This window comes from Abramis brama (assembly GCF_963993115.1).
Source record: "Abramis brama genome assembly, chromosome: 13".
Classification (NCBI taxonomy): Eukaryota; Metazoa; Chordata; class Actinopteri; order Cypriniformes; family Leuciscidae; genus Abramis; species Abramis brama.
In genome coordinates this window covers 32,557,283-32,569,915 of record NC_139975.1, presented here as the reverse complement: position 1 = coordinate 32,569,915, position 12,633 = coordinate 32,557,283, and the positions used below count along the sequence as shown (strand labels likewise).

At 38.3% G+C, this 12,633-nt stretch overlaps 1 protein-coding gene across 2 annotated transcripts in view; it reads left to right on the top strand.

The window, feature by feature from the left end:
- Window positions 1-1,020: 1,020 nt before the first annotated feature.
- Window positions 1,021-12,633, top strand: part of gria3b (glutamate receptor, ionotropic, AMPA 3b) — a 151,553-nt gene continuing 139,940 nt past the window's right edge. For both annotated transcript variants that reach the window (XM_084133744.1, XM_084133743.1), the window contains exons 1-2: window positions 1,021-1,279; window positions 1,732-1,890. In XM_084133744.1, the coding sequence (XP_083989870.1) occupies window positions 1,201-1,279; window positions 1,732-1,890 (238 nt within the window). In that variant the 5' untranslated portion in view covers window positions 1,021-1,200. The remainder of the gene's footprint in view (window positions 1,280-1,731; window positions 1,891-12,633) is intronic.

The window sequence follows — 12,633 nt, the reverse complement described above, 5'->3', positions numbered from 1 at the left end:
AAACACCCGTCAAACGGCGCGTTTTAAAACGGCGTGTCCACAGCTCAACTTTTAAAAACACTCATCGAAACCGCCGTTTTTATTTAAACGGAATAACGCGTGCGAATCAAATATGATCTCACGCCGTTGTTCATCCAATCGCTTTCAATGACGCTATTCCTAACAAAGCGATCGATATGGAGCTACATTTAAGGGGCTTCATGTTACGCGTCATCGTCTCCCAAAAACAATATCATACAGTCTTCCTTCCTCGTGACACCTGATCTGCAGTTCAATGAAACAAACTTTGAGTTCGCGAGAGCGCAGAACTGCAGTATTGGTCGCGTACTGGCTATATAGATTAGTACATTGAGCGTTAGAAAATGAACACACCTAATACATCAAAACGTTGTGTTTTTAATTAAGGTAATTGCATGTGTTAAATAAACTGCATGAACCCTTGACATGCAGCTGCTGAGGTCATTTATCATGACATTGGTCGCCTTGAGGCTGGTGGTTTTCCGCCGTCATGGTTTTATCTTTAAACAGTACAGCATAATTCAACAACACATGACCAACACCAGATGGGTTACATCACAATACATCATATTCTTTAAAAGTTTGCGTCATATTGAGTATACAATAACATATCAACCTTACGGTTACGACGTTTTTGAAATTGTGTATAATGCGCATTAAAACGCATTTCCTTTATTTTATTAATGTTTAAGTATTATAATGCATTATAAATGTGTTACGGTCATTCGTGAAAAAAATCGTATTATAATGCATTTTAATAAGCTTTATAATGCATGCACTAATTATATACAGGCTTCATAGAAAGTGTTACCAAATCTCATTCTTCTTCAACGTCAGTTCAAGTTTGATCAATATCGCCCTGCTGGTCCAATTGGAGGAGCCGCTCGCGCTCACTCTGAATATGATGCTCTCAGTCGCCTCGACCATCTTCAGCACCAGTCCCTCTCCATCTCTCTCCCTCTCTCTCTCTCTCTCTCTCTCTCTCTCTCTCTCTCTCTCCATCTCCCCCTCTCTCGCTCTCTTTCTCTCAGTCTGTCTTTCTCTCTCTCTCTCCCCACATGCAGAAGAATTGTTCTCCATGAGTCGCTCCGCTTCACTCACGGCTGGATTTGTGCGTTTATGATTCTCCTCAAACAGTTCGTTTTATGAGGCTTGATTTTTTTTTTGGAGGCAGGAGATAAAATGGCTCAAAGCGCGCTGCTTTTTTTGTTATGGCTATTCGGCACATCTCTCGCTGGCTTTCCCAATCAGATCAACATCGGTGAGTCCGTCCGGATATGCTTGCCTTCTTTTATCGCTATTTCTGTGTCGATGTCTGGTTTCGATGAATATGCGTATATGCATGTGTACATGGGTTAAACGAAGACGTATTGCTTGCTGTATTGAGTGCACCACTAATACAATCTAAGGAATCATCACAAACGATACCAAACACAATAGGCATAACTAATAAAACGATTGTGATTGTTTATGCGAAATGTTTAGGTTTATGTTAATCTGCATGCATGTCAGCTATCAATCTCTTTTCATAAACTTGAGAGAAAGTTCCTTCCTACGAATGGATGCGAATCAAACTGAGTCCATGAATGTGTCTAAAAGGATTTGACACTCTATAAGTGCTGATTTAAGCCAGTTGTTTTATATTCATACAGTCTTTGTATGCATGAAATCTGTGTATCATCTTTGATTCATTGCTGTTTGGTCTTCATAAAGGTGGACTCTTCATGCGTTCCACCGTGCAAGAACACAGCGCTTTCAGATTCGCTGTGCAGCTCTACAACACCAACCAGAACACGACTGAGAAACCCTTCCATCTCAATTACAACGTAGATAACCTGGAGTCATCCAACAGTTTCTCTGTCACTCATGCATGTGAGTACTATGAGCTTTATTGCTTCAACGCTGCAACATATAACGAGACGGAGGAATAATTGTCCGTTGGTGGAAATTCTGTGTTAATTATCATCCTTGTCCATTGGTAATAAACCAGTCACTACTGTGATAGATTTCAGCTCAATGCAGCATTAGATCTAGTGGAGAACCACTGTATCTAATAGTTCTGCAGTGAAGAGTTTCTATTACCCCATATATTATCTCATAATCGTTACTGTAATGATCCAGTTAGTGCACAACCTACTAACATCATGCCTCACCATGGAGCTCAAATGAAATGTATTGCTACTGATGGAATAGCTTAATAATGATAATAATAGCATACAGTAGCACAAAGCATAATGAGAGCGAGGCATACAGTGACAGACAATATAAGAGCAAAACAAAAATTCAAGAACAGAACAGACAGGGTTAGATTCAGAAGCCAGAGTAGAGTGTGTGATAACACTCAGAGATGTGTTTTGACCGGGGTTTGGGGTTGGGATAGGGTGGAGAGGTCAGGGAGGGACCGTGGGAGAGGATTTCATAGTTCCAGGTCCGTATAAGCAACAGAATGGAACAGAACTGAAACTTCTGATATTTATCAAAATTCTTGCTTTTCCCCTCATCGCTACGCTTGCTTAGTACATGACAAGTCGTTTTGTGTTTCTGCTTTGATGTTTTTGTGATCGAATCGCTTTGTAATTATGACAGTTCTTTTGCGGCATCCATGCTTGTCCAGTCTGATTTGCAAGTGAAAGTGTTGCAATAAGAGGATGAGCATTCGGTGATAGAAGTGCTTTGTGGGCACAGTCTGTCAGTATTTCTGAGTCAAAATCACTTTGAATTCAAAAGCAAGTTCCCTTGGCAACGCTGAATAACCCCAGCACTGTAGAAGTACAGATAGGTGTGAGAAAGATGGCATGGAAGATTACACAACCTGAGATTTTCATGGAATTGTTGGAGAGACAGAAACAAAATATTTTGTTATTTGAGACTTTTGTTATTAATATTTCCTACCAGACTTTCAACACTCACTATTATATATACTAACAATTATATACTACATATATATATATATATATATATATATATATATATATATATAGTAATGGAATTCAGAATGCACAGAATTAGCCTCTGGCAAAGTGGTTGGAACTTCTAGGTGAAATAGGATGGGCGTTTCTATAACACCAAAAAGGAAGACACTTAAAAACTGATAAAAACTGAAAATAATCCCAAAAACATAAGCGGTGACACAAATGAACTTTTCCATTAAGGGATGATTTTTAGAAGTATTTACACAGACTGTTGAACTATGAATGCATTTACAGAGCAATTACAGCCGCATAAATAATAATACGCAATTAAGTTTTTAAATATAAAATATATTTAATATAGAAATATGAACTGTTGGAAAATATGAAATATAAATATATATATATACTTTAAATATGAAACTAAAACCACCAGTAAGTGGCAGCAAGCCACTGTTGAGTCACTGATTTATTCATTCAATTGATTCGTTCAAAACGGCTGATTTATTGAGGAACAAAACACAATTGTCTGTTGATTGGATAGGCAACTATTTTTTTATGGGCAAAATAGAGCAAAAACAGTTGACATTGACAATATTGTGTATAAAATGTACATCACTTTATATTAGCCTACATATTTATTCATATATTTATTAATTATATACCATTGGATATAATGGATAAAGTTTAAAATTGTGATGATCTTAAAAGGAGGACAAATGGCCACCCTTAGGTGAAATGTCCATTGGCTAGTCATTTCCGTTGGCTAATACATTTAGAAATAGCTATACATTGGTAGATTTATCATGTTGTCCAATATATACACAACCAATTTTCAAGGATTTTTTTTTTTATCTTTTCATTTTTTTGTTAACAGGCAAGGTCTACATATGTCAGATCGACCAAAATCACACTTTGTAGTATATGAGCTTTAAAGGAACAGTTCATCTAAAAATGAAAATTTTGTCATCACTTACTCCCCCTCAAGTTGTTTCAAACTTGTATGAGTTTCTTTCTTCTGCTGAACACAAAAGATGATATTTTGAAGAATGTCGGAAAACAAACAGTTGGACCCCATCGACTTCCATAGTATGGAAAAAAAAAAATACTATGTGTCCATCAACTGTTTGGTTACTGACATTCTTCAAAATACCTTCATTTGTGTTTAAATTCATACAGGTTTGGAACAACTTGAGGGTTAGTAAATTATGACATAATTTTCATTTTTGGGAGAACTAAGTATGTAAGATATAGAAATGATGACAGAATTTTCATTTTTAGGCGAACTAATTAGAAAAGAAATACAGATGTCTGCCGTCTGACAACTGACCGTGATATCCAGCAAGCCTTTATACTGTGAATGTATATATGTAACATTTGTACTTGTCTGAGCACAGATACTCACACATGTACTCCAGCAGTTGCTTTACTCAAGCGTTGACTTCAGTGCTGTTGTGATGTGGTAACCTCAGCAGCCGTGTGGATTTCTAAAGCTCTCCTCAACCTCTGCAGTGTGGTCTCATTAACAAACAGACCTCATATTGCTTCACTGCACTGACTGCCATTGGGATCTACACATAGGCAGCCCAAGTGTCAAGGTGGGGTGGGTTTGTGGTAAAGGAGGCACGAATCTCTGCGTTACGGTGTTACGTTAGCGGCGATCACGTACTAATGAGGTGTCTGCACTGATAAGAGCACAGGCGTTAAGAAAATGAGTGAATAAATAAATAATAGATTACATTGTTCTAGCAACAGCACAAGTCCCTGCATTGAAGATACATAGTGTTGGGGGAGAAGGAAGATGGATTTTAGCAATCCTAATAAATCGAGGGGCACAGCAGTCCTAAGAGAATCCCTTACAAAGCATCTAGAAAATGATTCAGGACTGTCTATAATGTCGCCATGCAAATGACAGTGTCATTTTCAAACATGGTAAAGGTGTTAGCTGCCATTTTGATTTTAAAAAAAAAAAAAAAAAAACTTCTCAACAAGAAAAAAAAATGCCTAAAGATGAGTTTGAGTGTTGTTATAAATGAATGTATTTTGGTTGATTTAGCAATGACTTAAAACCAAATAATTTAGATGTTCTCTTTTTTTAGGCTGCCATTGTTTTGTGTTTGACTGAATATTGATGCAGCACAGCATCTTACGTTTTTTTTTTTTTTTCACACAAAACATATGCCATGAAAAGTTCATGTGAACAGTTGACCTATTGGATAATCATTGACATCGACTGTTTGGTTAATGATTATTAGCCTCATACAAAAGCACATGCCCTGTAGCCACGGCAAATGTTAGTAGTTGTGTTTTTGTAAATGTCAGTGCTCTTAATTAGAGGTATCCATGATGACATTTTAGATGGAAAAATGTAACACAAATTATTATTTAATGTTAGAACAACTGATGGTTACAGCTTATTTTGATAGATCAAAGTAACTTTTGATCTACAGTACATGTCAACTAACTCAAATTAGAGTATTAGTAGACTGTTAGGTGTTAGGGTTCGGGTTAGTAGAATAAGTTGACGTAGTTGCAAAGTGACTTATAGTCAGTAGAATGTCTGTTAGGTAGCATCAAAATAAAGGTGTTAGCAGATATTATAAGTGTTAGCAAAATTCACTTTTGTATGGTGTTTGAACATAAATGTGTGTTGGCAGTGTGTGTACACAACCACCCTATAATGGTAAAAATCCACCCACTCCTTTTTTTTTTTAATCCCCATAAATCATAAGCAGTCTCTCAGAATAAGTGTTTGCAGATTCTGTTCAGTGTGACGTCACATTGCTCAGGCCCCGCCCACGACTGCTGACAGACTCCACCCTATTAGCATAGACCCCGCCCTCAGTGAGCTGTACACAGTCCGCCATGTTTATCTCCTCGCCAGAGCATTTAACAGCAGCACTCATGTAAGAATGCCTTTTTATTAAAGCTACTAAGGTTATTCAGAGCAGTGAGTGAGTGATTTTCTGTTTTTCTTTGGTTGTTTGATTCATATTAACAACATATATAGCAGTATGTCCTGTATATTACTCTGCTGTCACTTTAATACACATATCTAATATACACGTGATTTCTTTCTCTGCTGTTTACGTTCACAGACATAACCGACTGTGTTTATATGAACTTTGTGTGTTTTTGAAATAGCCTCGAGTATATTTGATAGTTTAAGCACAATAAGACGTGAAAGAGAACTTAGTTTAATAATCGCTTCAGCGTTCAGAATTCCATATATCAGAAGTTTAGATTGATATAGCTTAAAAACACATACATATAATAAACTTTCATGATGACGAAGAACTGCAATGTCACGTGATAGAGATAATAATCAAAACCAAACAGATGTTTAGTTTTTGGTGTGGAGTATCTGAGGCATGAGCTGTACAGGCTCCGCCCTCTTCTGGATATGGGGGCGGGGAGCAGCAGCTCATTTGCATTTAAAGACACAAGCACGAAAACAGCATTGTTTTTCTTTCCACTCGAAAATGATCTGTGGGGTATTTTGACCTGAAACTTCACAGACACATTATGGGGACACCTGAGACTGATATTACAGTACATCTTGTAAAAAGGGGCATAATAGGTTCCCTTTAAGCAGACAGACTAACACTCTAATGACACATGAAATGTAGTTGCAAAATTACTTACAGTTAGAAGAATGTGTAAAGTGGACCACTGAAATAAAGTGCTACCCAAATGATTTTCTACAACCACTGAGAAACTGTGCAAAGTGAAGAAGTGTTTCCATTACTCCTCAAACGTGACAGCTACACTTTCCGTTTTGCATTTCAAAAGCGGCATGAAAGATCTGTAGCACGCTGAATAAAATCTTCAAATCGTTGCGGCGCTGAGTGTGTTTAGATGATGCCATGTGCTACAGCTGTCACAGTCGTTTCTAAGTGTTTTCCTTTTACCCTTGTGGAGATTTGTTTAACAGCAAATCAAAAATGCACTGAGGAAGCATGGAGAAATGGCCCTTTATGGATGGGAACATTTTAAATGCTGCTTCCAAAATGTGTCATATTCAGCTGAATTAGTGCAATGGCATTTCCCAAAGAAAAATGCATTAGTATGCAGTTGCCAGGGTGTTCTGGGTGGTTACTTGGTGGTAAGCTAGAAGGCCCGCGTGTTATATGAGCAGCAGTAATGCTTGCTTTAACTAATTATCAGTGTGAATTATTTTTGCTCTTGCCTTCACATGAGGAGCAGAAGCTTGCAATGTATTCACCATCTATTCTTCTCAAAAAATGCCTTACCTAGTTTCATGCATAATAGGTTCCTAGTATAATTTCTTGGTTCACTTGTCTTTAATGTGATACTGAATTGGAAATATGTGTAATAAAGATCCACAGTGAGACATAAAGCTTTACGAATAGCAAATCAGTGGAACATTTCTTTAGACTCCATGAAACATGTTTCAATATTTCATTTTTCGCCTTGCTTTTCATGCTGGTTGCTCTATATAAAATCAGCGCATATTAATTTAATTTCGTCACATGGGAGTAGATGTCTTTTAAGGTGAATCTATTTAAGGGAAGCGATGTTCCTCCAAGGCTGAAGAAGCGTCACATGTCTCTCCCTGTAAACCTTCATTAGGAACAGCAGCCCAGCAGCCCACATTCACAGCAGGCCTGGAACGCAAACAAACTTTCAACACAAAATCATTTGTTCTTTCCTTGTTACTAGCTTGGATTCAAGTAAACAAGACCTTACCAGCGTCTTTCTGCCTATTTGGTTGATCGGATGTCGCCCCAAAGAGCTTCTCTTTACTGTAAACTCAATACACTTGGACAATCAAAGTGGAAAAGGAATGCATGGGACAAAGTCGCTTAGCAAGTTGTTGTTTTTGGTTTTTATCAATTATTATTATTTTTTGTCTATCTGAGATGAGTACTGGCATTGAAAAGCAATTTTGATGTTCAACTGCTTTGCTGTCAGGTTATCAATCGATAATTTAGGTAATTGCTGTTTACAAAGTGACAATGAAGGAAACCAATGTTTATGAATGACTGAGCAAAGTAATGAGACTGCTTCTCAAATTGTTCAAGTTGATTGTACTCTGAGATTACATTTTTGGCTGTACAATTGGTTTTGCTTCTAATGATGTTGAAGTTATATATAGTCTGGGGACGTTTTGATGAGATTTCCAGTTTCTTTATCTTGGAAGAATTATCATTCTGGGATAGGTCATGTTTCACCACAAAACCAAAAGAAAATTATTATGCATTATAAAAATGATTATGTAATATCTAGAAAGTACATTTTTAGTACCCTTGGATTTTGGTATTATGACTGTTATTTTATTTTCATGACAGATAAGTGCATGTCTCCCCAAAACAACAACAACAACAACAACAACAACAAAAAAACTTTATATATATATATATATATATATATATATATATATATATATATATATATACTAACTGGCCACTTTATTAGGTACACCAGTTCAATTGCTTGTTAATGCAAATATCTAATCAGAGAATCACATGGCAGCAACTCAATGCATCTAGGCATGTAGACATGATCAAGACGATCTGCTGAAGTTCAAACTGAGCATCAGAATGGGGAAGAAAGGTAATTCAAGTGACTTTGAAAGTGGCAAACGCACTGCCCAGCCAAAAAAGTGTCTGTTTGGATTTAAATAGGCAACTTCTTAAGAGTCTATGATTGGATCTTTATGTTTCTAGCTTGTTATATGTTTGGCAGCAGTTCTAACCCTAATTGATGGAGTGTATAGCTTTGTCAATACAAGATCTTGACCAAAACGAATGCACCTTTTAATTCCATCAAGAGGTTCATCAATTTTTGGTCAAGATCTTGTATTGTCAGAGCAAGAGTCCAGCACTCTGTAAAGTCTCCTCCAGCACATCCCAAAGACTCTCAATGAATTTAAGCTCAGGATTCATGTGTGAAAATTATTCTTCATGTTCCTCTCAACCATTCTTTCACAGTCTGAGCCTGATGAATCTTGACATTGTCATCCTATAATATGAACGTGATGTGTCTTCCTACATGGTTGTTTAAGAAATGAAAAGCTACACACTCCATCAATTAGGGTTAGAAGAACTGTTGCCAAACATATAACATGCTAGAAACATAATAATCACTGCAATAATGATCCAGGCAAATGCTTAATGATAGACTCTTAAGCATTTGCCTATTTAAATCCAAACAGCCACGTTTTGTATTTTATTTTGGCTAGGTAATGTATATATAGTTTCTTATTTGTAGTGAAACCTGAACTTCTAAAACAGATTGACAAGGAAGGAAACTGGCACTCATTGTGACTGTACAGTCCTCTCTTGTATCTTATTTTACACATTATATTAAGGTGTCCTTGTGACAGTGTAATTATACACGAACAGAAGAATATACTTTTGAACCAGCAACGTAATGGTCAAATAGAACTGCTTGTACACCAAAAACAACCCTGTCAGAACTGTCTGCCACACAAGCACAATGAAATGGCCATCCGCTGCAAAATGTTCTGGCAGAAATGCAGGGCTCACAAAAATAATAGAATAAATAGACTCAAAATGACATTTCACCTCTACCGCCTATTGACGGAGTCACTGAAGTGCGTTGAGCACAACAAAGTACAGAGATTGCTAGAGCCCGAGATAAGAGGCATATTTGCCATAGGGAATCAGCTGTGATGTGTACTGTGAAGACAGTATGCGCAATATGGCAACTGCGACGGCAAAGCAAACAGCACATTTAAGCATGTTTTGTTTGCATTAATTCAGTACCCGAGTACATTCCGCATTCTGTCACTCCTCCCGGTAATGAGATATGAATCTTCCCAAACAGCATATATTATTTCCGGGAGAGCGGAACGTCTTTATATTTGCAGAATGCAGCATATTTGAGATTTTAACATATTGCACTTAATAGACCACATCTGTTGCAATTGCAAATATTTACATTTTGTCTAAGAAGATTTTATCTTGTGTTTTGGCCAGTCACAAGTTTGTGTTTGTTTTGCCACGATGAATCTAATCCTTTGTTTGTTTGCTGCCAATTTGAGTCTTAAGCAAGCCTCAGTTTTGCACCGGAGCTATGGAAAAATTTGAAGTGTTTTGCTTTGTTTTGTGCTACTCATGGTGGATGTATCTGCCAACACGCATGAATTTTCCTCCCAGTTGCTGATTTGCGTTTGGGACATGGTTTTGCTTTTGTACCTCGTAGTTTTTGTGCAGCACTTTCGGGTTTTAACTGTGGTTTTCTCTGGATGTGTTTAGTAGAAATCGCTTTAAAATGTGTTTACATGTCAGATAAAGAGAGATTTTTACCCTCCAAAAATAACTTCTCTGAGAATGTAAAACTAACTCTGAATGCTATTTCTTTCTCGTTGTGTAGCGGGGCATTGTTAACAGCTGCACTACCTCAGAAAACTCTTTTAGCTTGAAATTAGACATGTAGCTAAATCATGAGGTGGAATCCATTCTCTTGATTGGAATATGAATCAAGTTGTCCTACCACTGCTTATAAAATTGCCATTCTGTGATGGGATCAATACAGCCAAACTGATTTCAAATTGCTGTGCCTTGTTATGCCTTGTTCTTCTCTGAGTAAATAAACACAGGATCACTGAGGTTGGAATTTTATGAGATGTGCATTTTCTATTTGGCAAAAATGTTTTGCTTATCATGTCTGGGCCGGCACTGCTTGTGATAAGACAGAGCTAATAGCCTCTGGTACGTTTGACTGAGTCAAAGTCCATTTGAGTTTTGTCTAGTCAATTAGCCTAGCTAAACTTGTGGTATTTTGCAGGAAAAAATAGCCATTTCTCTGTCATGTCTGTTTGGGTTTTGGTTCCTGTTTATTGGTTCCTGTTCATGTCATGTGATTCCCTGTTTCCCTCAAGTGGTTCCTTTGTTTCATGTGTTATGTTTTCATTGGTTTGTCTTGTCAGGTGATTCTCCTTGTCATTGGTTTATCATCTTGATTACCCTCGGGTGTATCTTGTTAGGCATTAGTTATTGACTGCGTCCGAAATCACATACTCTCTTGAGCAGGTACTTATTTTGAACAAGTAATTACTTCATGAGCGCTAAAAGAGTATGTTCTATGAATGTAATCTGAACGTACAACAACCGCCTTGTTGTCATTATCACATGACCTACCAGCGTCAGTTGTGTTGCTGTGTTGTGGTACTTTTTTCCTACTGTTTTATGAGTACCGTGAATTCGGATATACTTCTTTCGTCTCATACTGTTTTTCGCCTACTATATAGTAGAGAAGTATGCGATCTTGGATGCAGCCTTTGTGTATTTAAGGTGCTTTTTTCCATGATGCTGTCCGTGGCTTTTAAGGACTGTGACATGGGCATTCCAATCCAGTTCTGTGATGGCTGTGTCTTCAGGCTCGTACATTCAGCAATTCTGCGTGACCTCCTGTATGCTGATGATTGCGCACTGATGGCGCACACCCTTACCGAAGCTCAGTCACTATTCGATTGTTTTCGAACTGCAGCTTCTAGGTTTGGGCTCACTGTCAGTCTAAAGAAAACAGAAGTCATGCTTCAAGCGGTGAACAAGTTAAACTCCAATCCACCGGAAATTACTGCAGGTTAGACAGTGCTGACGGCCGTTGACAAATTCTGCTAGCATTCTCGCAGCTGATACGACAGCGGACTCCGACATCAGTGCCCGCATCGCAAAAGCTAGTTTTGCCATAGGTAGACTGTCCAAGAGAATATGGGATGAGCACGGCATTCGGCTGGACACAAAAGTGGCAGTATATAAGGCAGTCATCCTCACAGTGCTGTTGTATGGATCTGAGTCCTGGACCATTTATCGCCGGCAGATTACCAAACTTGATCAGTTCCATATGCGCTGTCTCCGTCGTACTGCACATGTCAATTGGCAGGATAAAGACCCAAATACTGAGGTACTTCAGACCTGTGGCATCACAGGTATTGAGGCCTTCCTGCTTGCTGCGCAGTTTCGCTGGTCTGGACATGTTGTACGCATGGCAGATTCACGCCTGCCGAAGCAGGTTCTTTATGGCCAGCTCCAGGAGGGCAACTAAAACATTACAAGGACGACCTCAAAGCCAATTTGAAACTATGCAACATGGACCCAAATGACCTTGAAGAGATGCTTGCAGACAGGACAACATGGCGAGCACAGTGCCATACTGCAATACACTCCTTTGAGTTCAGCCGCATCACTACTGCCGTAGACAAACGAAGACGCAGAAAGCACAATGCCTTAACAACATCTAAAACAACATCTAGCCAGTTTGCGTGCGACGCCTGTGGCCGGCCATGTGCATCAAGGATCGGCCTCTATTCACATCGTAGGACGAGATCTGTCGTGTCGACAGCTTAGACCATTCATATTTAAGGTGCATTCACTCCACGTCATTATTCCTGTAGTTACGAGATTTCAACTCTGCAGATTCATATTGGCATTGATAGTGTTGACATAGAAATGCATAATTCCCAGTCGAAGAACGTGAACAGTTCTGAGTAGAACATCACATGATGTCATCTCGAAATTACGGTAACTACTGCATGGCGTGATAGCCCTCGTGTTTCCTTAGTGCCTTGTCTAGCTTTGTTTGTGTCACGCTGCTGTCGACGAGTCTCTTGTTTTTGATGCTGAACAATTTTTTCTTAAAGTCAGCATCAAATCAAAACTGCCCCTATGGAATGATTCATCTATGATAAACTTTAATCAAAATGTCATAACTACCG